Source organism: Nanorana parkeri, unplaced genomic scaffold (genome assembly GCF_000935625.1).
Source record: "Nanorana parkeri isolate BGI_ZX_2015 unplaced genomic scaffold, ASM93562v1 scaffold201, whole genome shotgun sequence".
Taxonomy (NCBI): domain Eukaryota; kingdom Metazoa; phylum Chordata; class Amphibia; order Anura; family Dicroglossidae; genus Nanorana; species Nanorana parkeri.
In genome coordinates, this window is record NW_017306469.1 from 1,130,716 (window position 1) to 1,146,644 (window position 15,929).

At 40.3% G+C, this 15,929-nt stretch overlaps 1 protein-coding gene across 1 annotated transcript in view; it reads right to left on the reverse strand.

Moving 5' to 3' along the window:
• The window catches only part of LOC108786298 (tenascin-R-like), a 197,533-nt gene that overhangs the window by 102,698 nt on the left and 78,906 nt on the right, over positions 1-15,929 (reverse strand). The window contains exons 4-5 of the mRNA XM_018555557.1: positions 9,566-9,841; positions 3,159-3,274 (exon numbers count right to left, since the gene is read on the reverse strand). Coding sequence (XP_018411059.1) covers positions 3,159-3,274; positions 9,566-9,841 — 392 coding nt within the window. The remainder of the gene's footprint in view (positions 1-3,158; positions 3,275-9,565; positions 9,842-15,929) is intronic.

The window sequence follows — 15,929 nt, forward strand, 5'->3', positions numbered from 1 at the left end:
CTGCCACTGAGGGACATCTGGGGTTGTGTTAAGCAGGAATTTATCAGCACTTAAAATTTCTGCCACTGACAGGCCATTAGCACCAGTTTGTATTTAGTGTAATGAAGTAGCGAAGGGAGAAAAAAAAAGTCTTTACTGGAAACAAAATGACTTACAAAATGTTTATTGCTTACATTAATTTTATGGAGCGTGGCTGTAAAAAAAATTATCTTAGGGGAAATTAAGCCTAAAAAGTGTCATATCGCCAGTCAGGGAGTGCAATGATCTCCTGGCTGAGGTAACACAACACTATAAAGAAAGATGACAGCTACGTTTTTAATCAGCGTGTGAAGCAACTCCGCTGAATATGAAGTAAGATGAGTTCACGGGGCTGAAAAAAAACATAGAAATCACTTTTGCTTTTGGAAATTTGTGCTGCCATTGCTGAGTAATTAATAGCAGCTCATTAGTTCTGGCACTTTGTGTTTAAACATTCAACACAGTAAAGCTGCCCATACATCTTATGAATACCGGCGATCGCGTTTTCTTCCGATATTCGTAAGGTTGATGGGCAACCGCAAATACTGTACAATGGATTGACTTTTGACTAGCCAGCAGGTTAGAAAACTTCAGTCAATCGTACGATTTTCGCAAGGTTGGTGGCGTTTCCATACGTCAAAATTCGGACGCTTTACACTGCACACGTGCAGACCAAAATATGTGCGGTCGATTACCGCAATGCGCCCAGGTGCTTTCTTTTAATTACCGCTGATCCAGCGCTGATCCAGGATGGGACCGCCGTACGAAAATGAAAAAAGTTTCGTCCGATGATCACAAGGTGTATGGGCAGCTTAAGAGAAAACAACTATAGTCAAGAGTTCCTGACAATGTGTAGGGATGCTGCAGGCTCATGTCAAACAGTTGATCAGGGATGCACTAGCTGCAGAATACCGGTCAGTCAGCACCAACCATGTATTGGAAATGTTAGTTAATTCCTAATTAATCCAGATTCTGATGAATTAATACATTGTAGTGATTCTACATATGACATGAGCTGAACAACATTTGTGCATGTTAAAATAGAACTATGCCTTCCCATTAAAAACAGCATGTGCTGCAGCACTAAATTATAAGAGCATCTACACTTACAGTTTTCTCTTAACCCTCCTGCAAAGTCCCACAAATACATGCCAATGAAATCCAGTCAGCTTTCTGTGAGGGTGTCTCAATGTTTAGAAATAAAAAGCACCAAAAACCCAAAGGTGAAAGGAGTTCAAAACTGCCTTTAATTGTTTACAGAGACTGGACTTAAAGGAGAACTATGAAGTGAGTGCTTTTCACTCACCTCATAGTTCTAGCCGACCTGTGACAATGAGACTGTCACAGGTCGGCTCAGTAGATTGGGAAGTGAGCGAACACATACCAGCGTTCGCTCACCTCTCGATCCTGTCATGACTCTCTGCCGTGACAGGGGAGGGGCTGGATTCCCCTCTCCCCTCCATTCCTCCAGCGCTGACTGGCGGATCGGACGGGGGAGGGGGCGGGTACAGCTGGCTCTGCCTCTAGATAGGCAGAGCCAGCTGTCAGTCACGCAGCTGGGCGGATCCAGACATAATTGTCGGGATCCGCTTCAGCTGCGGCATCTCAGTATACCGCGAGCTGTAGCTCGTGGCATACTGAGCTTGGGGCGACAGGAGGATGCTAGTTTGTGTCCTCCCGTTACCGCAAGGAGAACTATGGGGAAAAGCTACTATAACCAAATATGAATCGCTATATGACTTGATAAAAAGACATCCTTTAGGGCTGGAATTGTAATTGACAACAGCAGCTGTGATGGTGTGGCAGCAATGCTGCACTGATCCTGAATTCCAAGCTGCCAAAGCCATGTAGGCTTTATCTGCTTTCACTACAGTGGAATAAAAAAATGTTGCATGGGTGTGGCTATCAGCAATGCCACTGCTGATTCACAAGCCTGTAGCTTGTCAATCATTGTCAATCATCACCTGGACATATGTAGACCTGCCCTTTGCTTTCGGAGGGAGAGAGCTCCAGTTTCTGGAAGGGGCGGGGGAGGGCATGAGAGATACAAATGAAGGAGGATTTGGCTCAGTCATGAAGGTTTCTTCTTTTTATCTTTATGAGGCTTGTGCATCACATAGTAACTGGATTGGGCACTTGGTTAGACTGTCATACAGGAGAATTTAGTTGTACTTAAGTTAAAAAAGGGATTTCTCTATTTCAAAGTTACATAGAGTAGTATAATCATCATACCTTAAGCCCAGTCAAAAATCACTGAAATTACATATTTCAGTTGGTCACGCTTGCTTAAGCGGCAGTACAAAAAAAAGTGGAGAAACTCTGAGGTGACTGTACTATTAAACATCAACAGGAGCCTTGAAACCCTAAGTGCACTAATAAGCATATGAAGGAAAGGAAGTGCTAGTACTAAGCCGAAGCCATCTGATGAAAGAGGTTTGTTCTCAGAAACGCGTCAACTGAAGGAGCGTCAGCGTACAGATGGCTTCGGCTTAGTACTAGCACTTCCTTTCCCTCACCCTATTTTCGTGTATTCATCTTGATGGTCTCCTAAGATTATATCGCTTTCTGCTCGTTTATACAAGCTGGTTTGTAAGTACCTTTTCAGCTGTGTGTTTTATCCTTAATAAATCAATTTTAAAGGAAATTTTACACAATTTTACAAAAAGCTCCTTTTGCTTTGTCCTCATTAAATATTAAAATGTTTGCTGGAGTCTCTTTTTATGTTTTGTAAGACATGTCTAAACAAAATGTAGGTGTGGGTGAGATGTGTAACTCCATCAGGGTGCTATGTTGACTTGAGAATGGTGTAAAAAGCCCATCTTAAGATGAAAATTCGCATAGTTTACACTATGTACACCAAGTTACAGACTTGTTTCTTATTTTGCAAAATGAAATTGTAATAAAGTCATGCTTTGCATACATTAATTCTGTCGGGCACATACCTTGGATATACCAAAGTACCCAATCAGATGGATCTTCTAGCACCGTGTACAGTATAATCTGGCAAACCATGCTTGGTATAGTGAATAGGAAGTAGCATTGTGAGCTGCATGTCAACACTATGTTGCTATTTTATAATATGCACAAAAAAGACATATCCGATGTACAGTGGATAGGGTGTGAAGCAGTTGTTAACGTACCTTTGGGGTAAAACTAATTTCCCAGCCATCAATAGAGAACAAAGGGGGCTCCCACTGCACCTCCACCGAGGTCTGAGTCACATTTTTAAACTGCAGTCCTTTGGGTGGAGAAATATCTAAAACATACAATAAGAATGATAATAGATGATTATCAAAAAACAACATAAACAGGTGAATTTTGAGGTGGCACAAGCAAAATATGTGTCAGTAAAGAGGTTAGTATTGAAAATTAGGTCCTTTCTTCCTTTATGGATTTTCCTGAAACAGTTTAAAGACACACAGATTATAAAGGATTACCCATCAAAGATGGATTTTGAGGATTAATCAAAGAAGGACTTGTGATTTTCTATGATCTCTATTTTTGCTTCATTAGTCAAGGCAGCTCCAATGCCATCTAAAGCTCATCTTTTTGTTGCCCAACCCTAACCCACATTCAAAAAAGCCAGCTACATTCTCTGGTGCTATTTCCTCTAACATGAAGAACTGTATTCAAGGTACCCACAAAAGATTGCTGTCAGCTATTCTACATATCAGGAGTAACTGCATTCTGTCTGTGTGTGTTGATGGCTTTAGACCAAGAACATTGTTTGAGGGTAAGGCCCCATTCACACCAAGTGGACATCGCTTTTGCGCATTTTTATACGCAGTTTCAGGGTTCGGTCTTTGCATGTTTATGCGTGTTTGGCACATTTTTACAGGTGCGAAAATGTTGAACATTGTGGACAATGGACGAACGCATGTACAAACATGCAGAAAAGGGCAAAGAAATGTGCAACATGCTTCAGCTGCGTGTTTCCTGGCATTTCCATTGACGTCTATGGGGGAAAAATTATCTTGAATCTGCCAATAAAACCTCCTGTACTTTTTTCTGCATTTGGCATTATGCTGCTGGTGTTTTGCTGTGGAGATGTGAACAGGGGCCATTGAAAATCATGGGATTTCTTGTGATGGGCACGTAGGTGTGAACCAGGCCTTAAGAGGTACTGTAAAAATCCTGTCTCATGCAACCCAGAGCAATGTATCACCTACGCCAATACCTATAATTGTGGGTACTGGTTGCCTTTTAGAATGGCTGGATGAAAGTGTGGATGTCTGTCTCCAGCCTTTGGTGTCTCACTATGTGGCGAACATTAAATATACTATATCTGTCCTCTTTCAGCTTACAAGTCACATGTCTTGGGAGCATGCCTTTTTCTACACTGTCCTGGATGTTAAAGCTCTCCATTTCTCAATTCCGCATGATTTGGCACATTGCTGCCCTTAGATGTAACCTTTGCACATAAAGTGCCGAGGTTTTTGCTGTTGGCTGTGGAAGTTTTTATAAACTCAAAATATTTTTTTATTTGATAACATTTGGTATCTTTAGAGATGTGGAGCTTTGATGGTGGCAAAGTTTTTGCCATCACTTGCCAACCTCCACATTGGTTGATGGGAGGAGTTCCACATGTGAACCCTTTTGTACTCATATCTTTCAGTTTGGTCACTATATTGATAGCCTGCTCCTTATTTGGAGGGATCCATCTCACATGGTAAATAATTTTGTGTCCACCAAAATAATTTTTGTAGACCTCCTCATTGCTTGGTGGTGCCAAGGATCATTTCAGTTACTTTCGGCAAGCCGTCAGCTGGAATTCTACTCACGGAGCAACCAGTTGCCAATCTTCCCAATCTCTAAAGGCCATCCCAGTTCAGACATTTGTTAGAGCTAGATGGAATTGCGTTATAATGGAGGTCCTTGAGAAGGAGTCTAACACACCTCTATGATAGGGGATATTGGTTTGGAGAAAGGACTGTTGCTGTACACGCACAGAGTGGAGCGTGGGCCGGAGGTAGGGTCAGGCCGTCTGTCCTTTTATTGGTTTGTACCACCTAAGCCAATATTATTTAGCTCGCCTTATGTCAGGAATGGCTCTGATAGACATCTATGCTTTCTATGTGACTCTAACTCCAGCTTTTAAGTAAAGAAAGAAAAGAAAACGGACAATGGCAATGTAGTTTAGTCCTATTATCATTTATCAATGTATTCAATCTCAGCAATCATTAATTTTATTCTCTGATTGTTATTTTGCAGTGCCAATTTGAACCTGTTATCACAGAAAGGAGCATTTTTAATTTGAGACATCCTAATGAACAGAGCCGATTTTACCTTATTTAAAAAACAAAAACAAGAAAGGCAGAGCTGATGTTACATCAACCAGCTCAGTTCAGGTTGTCATTGTGTTCTAGTGCATGTTATTATGGGAAAACTAACTGATTTGCTGCTCTGTTTATTCCCCCAGATTTAGCATTATATAGATGAGTCCCACTGACACTGAAAATACAGTATGTTGTAAAGATACTGCAGTTGTACTATAATCAGAATTGATTATTTGAATACAGCTGAACTATGATTATCTCTCCTTATGGAGTCAGAGTAAAGTTAGATAATTGAAAACACAAAGGATTAAAGTTATTGTTAATGTAGGAAGAATTACAAGGCCAAGAATTCCACTGTATTATATTATCTGACAGACTGGATGTTCACAAGGAAAAATATTGTGTACAAATAATAAAGAGAGTGGTTATATGGATCACAAATAATGAGCGCTCCTGTGTAATTCCACATTACAAGAACATTGTGTATAAGGTTGTTAATATCAAAGTAGGAGGCATGTCAAGCACAAATAAATACAATACTGTATAACAGCAGTTGATATAACAATGATTATAAGACTAACAACAGCTATTATTATTATTATTACCACCACCATCATCATCAATAACATTCTGATTAAAACAAGGTGAATAATGTCTTACCATGTATGTTGAGCTAAAAACTTTTTTTAAACTTTGAACAAAGTGGGAAAGTACAAAAAAGAAGGGCGCCCACCCTAGTGCAGATTGTTTTTAATATGAAAAAGCTGCAAGACAAAGTAAAAACATACTCACAATAGTGAATCAAAAAAGGCTTTCAAACAAACCATGGAACATCAGTAAGAGGCTGCACAGTCAACCTGTGTGCCAGCACAGGATGACTTTGTTTATGCGTTTACTTGGCCACGCCCCCTTCGCCAGACGTTTACGCGTTTCCAGGGTCACGCCCCCTTCCTCCGATGAAGGGGGCGTGACCCCGGAAACGCGTAAACGAAGGCATCCTGTGCTGGCACACAGGTTGACTGTGCAGCCTCTTACTGATGTTCCATGCTTTGTTTGAAAGCCTTTTTTCGATTCACTATTGTGAGTATGTTTTTACTTTGTCTTGCAGCTTTTTCATATTAAAAACAATCTGCACTAGGGTGGGCGCCCTTCTTTTTTGTTTTTTCCCATAGTGTTACAGCTCCCCTGGCTGAAGTGGGGCAGCACCCCTAGCAATCCTCGCATATATACTTTTCAGTTGGTGGTCTCAGTTTGGCGCTTTTGATTTGTAAAAGTGGGAAAGTAGTTGTACTTCGGTTGGGATTTTACTGATCTGGGGCTCCGTTAGATAGATTTCCCCTCACTTCCTTCCTGCTGACAACAGTTTCACCAGACAGGAAGTGAGGGAAAATCTACAACTGGGACACAGACAAGTGAAAATCTGACAGGGGTTCTAACCTTTCCTCACTATCCCAAACACTAGGAAAAAAAAGGTTTTGGCTTGACGTACACTTCAAAGCTCGGCTCCAGCCGTACCTTGGGTCTTGGACAGTTGTAAGGCCTCCTCACCTGCACTGGAATTGTGTGATTTCACTGCACACTGTTAGCTTCTCACTGGATGACGTCCAGCATCATCTAGCCTCCCCAGCCTTACTGTCCTGTATCATTTATTGGCTCAGCATTACATGTGGGCATTGACAAAGGCAGTCTACATGCAAATGCAGCCTGTCTAGGAGCTCACACTACTTCAGAAAGAAATCCACCCATCAAGGCATTGATATTTGCATAACTCAACCAAAGAGCCAGCCCACTGCTTGCATCAGGGCTGAGAGCTCTTTGAAAGAAATACTGAGCATCCTGCTGGCCCCTCCCACCTGTCATCTGCTGGCATTGAAAAGAGAAGCACAAGGACCCAGCGATGAGATTGCAGGGTCTAAAATAAGGTATGTAATGAAAAGGGAAACATTTTATTTAAAAATGTAATTAGCAAAGTATCCATATCATATATTATATATATAAAAGACTGCTGGTACCCAACATTGAGAGCTATTGCAGTAACTAGGGACATAACAAAAATGTAAAAGGCAACTAAGGCTAAAGCCTTTGTTCTCTTAAAAGTAAATATTGAAATAAAGTTTCCCCAAATGTAGTGTAATACCTTGAGTGGGTATTAGAATACCAAACATGTGTAGACTATTAGGGTTTTTGTGTGGGTCTACAGGTACAAATTACATGTTATATGTATGTATATGTGTGTTACATGTGTAAAATGTATGTCTCTTCTTTTTGTTTTATTTACCCTTGCTTTCTTTTACACTTACTGTCACAAGGTAGGGATTCTCCCTTCATAAAGCTTTATCTCTCTCTGAGAGGCCCAAAAGTAATCAGAAGCGCACTGCTGCTCTATGTCCTCACCCGTTCTCTGCCAAAATGTCTGCTCTCTGGCAGTAAAATAAAACATTAGGGGTCTAAATGGACATAACAGACCAGAGATCGGAGCCTCCATCTGTTCTCTCCATTGTCAACAATGATTGCAAACTTGGAAGTACTGAGCACCGAGCACTCCTATTCACAATGTGCCAATGGCTCCCATGTGAATGGGACACCACTGTGAACACCACTAGCAGATGTCAGATTACATCCATATTTCTAGCAGAGTTGGTGTAGATATGAAGCTTGAGCAGCAAACATGCGCTTGTATTAAGTCACAACAACGTCACTGGTAATTTACACAGAAAAAAAAATTCAAAATACATTCGCACAGAATGCTCGTTCACAGATATTTACAGGGCGAAGGGCCCTGCAGATAGTTTATAAATAGACCCCTGTGTGTCAATGACACAGCATATGAGGAGAAATCCTCAAACGAGGGCACAGACAACAATTACAACGTAACAGAGGTTGTAACCCTTCCCCACTCTAATAATAAAGGTGCTTATGTGTCTCCAATAAAAAAGCCCCCCCCGTGCTGGGGGGGGGGGAGATAAAGTGAAGGCACATCCCTCCAATAGAGACAGTAAAGTTGGGCATAGACAGCTTGAATTTTGGCAAATTCCTGCTGAATTCACTGAAATTTGAGCTGTGGGTGGCCATGTCACCACCACCCGACTTGACAGAATTTGATTTTAAAATCAACTGAGCTGGGTTAAAAATTATTGGCTGAGCAGTGAATGCATTCTATCAGATTTACATTTTTCAATGTAATAGTGGAGATTTCTTCATCCATTCTATGGCCATCTAAGCTGTCTATGACCAGCTTAATACAAACCTGACCTATACTTCCCCACTCTGTCTAAAACTACTAAAAAATAAAGTTTTGGCTGACATTGGGCTTTTAGCAGCAAGTCCATCTGCAGCTGCTCTTTCATTTTTTTGTAGATATAATCTTTTAGCCCCTTTTATCTCTCAGGAACTCGGTTGGTAAGAGTTCTCTGCTACAGTTCTTTTCTGTAATGGCAAATCAAAGAACAAATGGAAAATTTAGAGAAGATATCCTCACAGTAAGTGGTTGGAGCTGGGAATTCAAGTACAGATAATTGGCTGCTAAGTCCCTGACATATCTCTGAAACTATCTGTCCAACATTTGCCTAAAAAAATTTAATATAATTCTAGCATGGATTGGATGTTTAAAGGTAAACTCTAGGCAGGTATAAATGACACAAATGAATAACACTCTGCAATCATTAAATGTATTTTTTTACATTTTTGTAATGCAAGCAGAGTAAGTGCCTGAGTTTGATCTGCTATTACTGGAGTGTGAGAGGAGGAAGCAGTACAAAGAGCCAATCAGTTCATGTGCTGACAAGCATGATGATAGGAAGGGAAAGAGTGACAGAGAGATGAGCTCATCGCTGTGCTGCTTCTCCGTTCACTGTCCAGTCAAAGGCTGGGGCAGGTCTAGGATGGCCTGGGTTTAGATAAAGTGGGTTGAATGTTAGCCATCAAACTAAGGACATCTCATCGCAGAAAAAAAAGTACTGCAGGTGAAATATCTAAATTGAGACTGACACGGTTAGTCACAAAAGGGTGAAGAGTTTGGAGAAGGCAGGAGAAGTGAACAATCTAGGACAACATAGCTGATTTGGAAAAATTCTCCAATTCAGCTCACTTTCCAGTTCAGCTATGTCCTAGATTGTTCACTTCTCCTGCCTTCTCCAAACTCTTCACCCTTTTGTGAATACGGTAACCCTGTGAATATTGCAGCAAAAGCTGTTTTTTTATGTTAATCTTTAATGGGCTATTCATGTTTTTTTTATTATAAAACACACGTATTGCTAATTAAGGAAACTCACGAGTGGACATAGTGATGCTGGCAGGTTCGCTGGTGATGTCACTGATGACAGAGCAGACACTGATATTGTAGGTTGTTCCAGGCTCCAGTTCTCTGATGGTGACAGCACTCCAATCTCCAGGGACCCTTTGCTGTAACCGCTGCTGAGTTCCCCACTCTACTGGCACTGCAGGCTGGTATGAAATGACATACTCTGTCACAGCAGACGTTCCTTGCCATGTCAGGTCCATCCAGTGATCTCCAACAGCAGTCACTGTGAAATCCACAGGCGGGGCAACTAGAGGGAATAAGTAATGAAAAAATGGCTGAAGTTTAATTTGCATTTTTAATAGCACATATATTCTTGTTAATGCAAGGTAACAGATGCATGATCCTAACACCAGGTGATTTTTATAGAAAGATATGGAACTGAGCTGACTGCATCAGAAACAGGTCTATTCACCAAAGGGTGAAGTGTTTGGACAAGGCAGAAGAAGTAAAAAATCTAGGCCAAAATAGCTTATTTGGAAAAATTATTCAATTCAGATACTTTTCCAGTTCAGCTATGTTGTCCTAGACCTAGACTGTTCACTTTTCCTGCCTTCTCCAAACTCTTTACCCTTTATTGAATACCCCTGAAAGTCTTTTTTATGAACAAAGTGGGAACAGAAGTGGAAGAAGTGTAGCCATTCCTAATGAACCGGTCAGGCTCCATCTCTCCTTAAAACAAGGAATTTGCTATAAACTTGCATCGGTTTATATAAATTACCCTAGTGTTTTCAAATACTGTCACCAAGCATCTCTAAAGCATGTGGATGCCTTGTGACTGTTAAAGATGAACATGAATTATGTTGCAAATTACCATTCATTCATGCCAACCCATTTTCCTTGTACATTTTTTTCTTAATAAAAACAAGCCTAAGGTCATGCAGCTCATTCTTTATTAAAGAAATGTGTATATTCTACATTTCCTTCTACTATATACCAACCTTGGTACTGCAATGCTGCATGAGTAATCTACCAGGCATCCTGAGCAATTCTGAACCCATTGGTGCTATAGCGGAGCAGTCCACACCATATGCCAAAATCTCCTTCCTTTTTGGAGATACCAGCTCCCGGTTGCTGCTACATGAAATAAGGCATCCATGGCTTTTATCTGGATGTGCATCTCCTATTTTCCAGTCCAATATATCTTATTTAAAATGCTACACATACTTGTTTGCCAGCATCACATCATTTTTTTTAATTTAATTGTAGGAAACCAGTAAAGAAGGTTCTTTTGTGATCACTATGATTTTATACTATGGAGAATAGACCAGAACCAACTGTGCAGATATATACCCGTACAATAGCATCAATACCCTACTGCTGTTTTACTCGAGTCAAAATTACTAATATTTTAAGTCCATTCTGCTGAATTGTCATGCATTTCAGTAGTTCTTATAATATGGAAAAAAGTGGATGGTGCTGCAGAGTTTTATAAAAGATGGTGAGACTGAAGCGTGCTGGACAGGTTTTGGAAAGGATCCCTGATATCATAATCTACCAATATTGCCCATGAGCAAACGGTGTTGAGGATCCATTTTATTATCACAATATAACATTTTTTTGCACGTCTGGTTGTGTTGCAGAGTCACCCGGGAGACTGTGTGGATTTTACTTTAGGTCCGTTGCAAAGAGAAAAAGACATGTTTCCACTGCTGTGCTGAAAAACACTGAGCCTGACAGGTCATCTATTCCAATTCTCTTCACAAAATAAGAAATTAAGCATTTGTTGGGTTTCTTTTAAATGTTACTAATTAATACACATGTGCTGCTTCCAGTGTGGAGGAAATGGATTTTGAAGCAGATGAGTTTTGGATACAATAAGATAATGCATTGTTAAATGCATTGTTAAAAATATTTGGAGGTTTATAAAGCCATTTGCATAAATTTTGTCACTGTATTTTTATATCTATTTCAGTATAATCTAGATAAGTCTTGCAAGGTGATTTACTTTAACTAAAATCTGCTGTCAAGTATAAAGTATAGGCCCCTGGGGGTGCATGCACATACATGAAGCTGTTTGTTGATTAGTTGTTATGCATCCCCAGACCTTTGTGATTAATCTAGTACTTTAGGGCCCCATACATCCCTATTGATTCATCACTATAATGGGCTGCCTCCCATTTCTCATAAATTTCTGTGTAGGCCAACCCCTATGATGGACTGCCTCAGTGGTCAACAGGAATGTGTGAGAAGTGGGAGGGGTTGGGCAAGCTTGGACACTACCGGGAAGTACCAAAACTTTGCCTGTTCAACCCAGGCTGGCATTCAGGCAGGAGAGTGAAAGCTACTGAATGGAAGTGCCTGAACTTTATATCCATCAGCAGCTTTTGCATGTTAAATGTAGCCCTGCAACTGCAGTGGCTCAGCAACTGAAGTGGTTAGCGCTTCTGCCTTGCAGCATTGAGGTTGCTTCAAAACATGCTGGAGGGTAAACTGGCCTCAGTATGTATGTGCATATGAGATAGATTGTATGCTCCTTGAGGGTACGGACTGATGTCAATGAATAGTATGTAAAGCACTGCGCAAATTGACAGTACTATATTAATACCTGCGCTAAATAATAATTGCAACAAAACAGGCACATTCTGTTTTCTTTGTGACATCTGATGTAAGCTCTGACTGTGTTATTGCAGGCCTATGTATCCATCCCCCTTCTCTGGCAGATCAGGTTGATCAATTTCATAAGGTGACCAATATTAATATTGACTTAGAAATAACTCTAGTTCTTGGGCATAAGATGAAAATATAGTTGGCAAAATTCCTGGAAAATTTGGGAGGACACATTTAACACATTTTGCACAAAGGACATTTAAAAAAAACAAAAAACAACTGTATGCCACAATGGACAAAACGAGTTTAAAAAAAAAGACAAAACATAAAAATTCCCCTGGGCCTAGAAAAAATAATTTACCCAGTTGGGTGTAAACCTGAAGATCTGCTTAAAAATAGCTTTATCATGAGTTTTCCTTGCAGTGGAGACATTAAATCTAACAAGTATGCAAGTAGGTGAACTGGGTGGCTTTCTTGTATTCGCTTCTGGTCTGCAGTAACAGTGCAGTCTGCAGGCACGCGGAATTTAAATAGAGCAATGTTTACTTTGACCTGGTCCTGTGATGGCAGTCCCTAAACACTGGAAAAAAACAGCAGAGGTAATGCTACATTACCAGCTTTTACGTAACCTGCCTATAGAGTGTACCACCTACAGTGCAAGATGGTTAAAAAGGATTGGCAATGCTATCGTATTTGGGAAAATTAAATTAAATTTCCAAAGCTACCGATATTGCACTTAGTGGAGTTCTGCTTTTAGTTTAATTAACTTGTACATGAAACAACAGAATTTGATCGACTGATATTTAATGCTGACCATTAAAATCACCAACAGGGTTATTCACAAAAGGGTGACGAGTTTGGAGAAAGCAGGAGAAGTGAACAATCTAGGACAAACTAACTGATTTGGAAAAATTCTCCAATTCAGCTCACTTTCCAGCTCAGCTATGTTGTCCTAGATTGCTCACTTCCCCTGCCTTCTCCAAACTCTTCACCCTTTTGTGAATAGCCCTGCAAATGGTTGGATATGCAAAAACAAGCAAACTATAAATTACACAACATGTCATGAGCCCATTTCGCCCCTAAACAGGCCTAGGGCAATGGAAGAATGAGGTGGAGCCATTCACAGATCATACCGTCCCTACCTGACTGATTGTTTTGTTTCTCAGAAATGCTCATTTGGGGCTGTTGTGAACTGCCCCATGGACACGTTATTGTTACTGAATCTGGCCAGATAAGGGACTGTCGTCCAATGTCTATAGGCACTTTTATTATGCTCTTCAATCAAAAATGCCCCTGTGATATGTATTGAGCTTCAAAGACAGTTTGAGATACGAGCAGAGTACAGATAGCAACTCAGCAGTCTGCAGTTCAGTAACCTAGAATCGTTCCATTAAATTGGCATCAAAGTTGAGGGGGGCCATTTCTCAGAGGCCATTACGTGTGGGGATACTTTGATGACCATCAATTAAAGGAGGTTCCTCATTCACTGACCACTATATTCACTAATATAAAAGAAGCCACCAATGTAACATGCCCATTGATATAGAGCACTAATGTAACATGGGCATTAACATTGACTACTAATGTATGAAATCTATTAACACTGAACACCAATGAAATGGGAGATCTCACACTGACCACTAATGTAAAGGGGACATTTACACTGACAACACATGTAACAGGTATTCCACACTGACACACAGCATAAAGAGGCATTTACACTGACCCTTGCTGTAATGAGACATTATTATTATTATTATTATTATTATTATACAGGATTTATATAGCGCCAACAGATTGCGCAGCGCTTTACAATATAAGGAAGACATTACAATCACAATACAATTCAAGACAAGATGGTAAGGGGGTCCCTGCCCCTGAGGGCTTACAATCTGAAAGGGAGGGGCAAGTGATACATGAGGAGGTAGCTGTGTGGGGATGAATTGTTTGAGAACATGATGGTTAAGTGGTTACTGATACTGACCACTAATTTGATGGGGTCATTACACCAACCACCAATGTCATGGGGATATTTACACTGACCTCCAATGTTAAGGGGGATATTTACACTGCCCACTAGAGATGAGGTGCAGATTTGCCACAATCATGGGTTCAAGGTGCATCATTGAACACCATAATTGCACAACATGGCCTTTAAGGGGGCTTCTGATTAAACCAACCCATTCACTATACAAATGGGGCACAGAGCAGTCATAATGTTAGTTTGAAGCTGTTGCAGGGAAAGCATTGGAAAAGCTGTCAAACTGCACTGGGGGAGATTAGGGTAATTTACAAAATTGTACAATCATTTTGATTGATAGCTCTTTGAGCAATCTGTCCCTTTACTGTCTTTATTTATTTGTTCTTATTATTTGGGCTTTTTTGTCTTTCACTTTATTTTGTGGTTGATTTGAGGTCAGGGGTCACTTTTAACTGTTGCCCCATCCCACGCAAACATTATTTTTTTTGGCTGCAAGGCCTCCCTTTAAAACATTGGGCTTTTTTCAGTGTTCACCTAATCACCTCACATTATACCACTTTCATTCACCTCACCCTCATCTCCACAGATTAAATAAAAGTTAGACATATACCTGTTGGGCCTACTACCCCTAAAAAGGTTTTCTTGCTGCTTGCCAATTGTACAAAAAAAATAAAGGATGCAGCCAAATATGTGCTGCCAGTGTACATCATCGAATACTCTGTCCATAAATATCGTACTGTTCCATAACACCACATTTTGGGCATCCCCCAAGCATGTTATTTAAAGGGTTGGTATATTTTTAATGTTACCCTCAAAGCAGTAAAATAAATTGATATTTCTAGTTAATATACACTGCTTTTGTAGTAGGGTATAGTTCTCTGTCACTGCTTGATGTAATTGACTAGTACAGTAAGATGTGATCTATCTACATAATATGTCACCCGGTCTACGCTCCGGGTGACACCCGGCCTTGGGACGCCCCGGGTCAGTTTTTAGTAATTCATGTGAAACCTTTATTTGAAATGGAAAAATAAACTGTCCCTGTAACTGCTTAAATAATGTTAGCTGGAGATGGCCTTTAATTTGTTAGTCACATCCAACTACATCTGCTAGTGCATCTAACACTACCCTCCCCACAGGGTGACAATGCTGTTGTCCAAGTGTGAATCTGTTGCTCCTCCACAGAGTGGAGCCACTGTGAGACAGGAAGTGAGTTACTGGCCTGATCAACAGGTGAAAATAAAGGGAAATGAATCCTAAAAAACGAATGCAGTCACCACATGTATGGATTGCTAAGCTGCAATATATAACATTTTAGTGTTTGGGGTTAGATATGCTTTAAAAGCGACTCAGGATCATAGCGTTTGGGCTTGTGATTAGCATTAGGTGAACCACAATTAAACTGTACAATCTAAGTCATTTTACCACATTATGCAAAGAACCTGTACAATGGAATGGAGAGGTAAAAAGTATATGAGGGGTTAGCTGTAAAAAAAAATACATAATTGAGTCACTGTTGTGTATCATTCTATATGGCTCTCACGGTATCTCCCAGACTCTGTTTGCCAGTCAATCATAATTCTCTAAATATAGCAAATGGAAATACTGTGTCCAGCTCCTTTGGAATCCATCACCATATCATGGAAATCTATATATCTGTTATCAGTGTGAACTGTAAAACAGTACAAAGACTGAAGCATGAGCTATTTAACACACTTGGGACTGTCTCCAACCACGAGGAACAGCTTTGTCTTCAACCGTTCACAGCTCAAGTTTTCAAAGCTACATAAACGGTTTAATTCTGTTC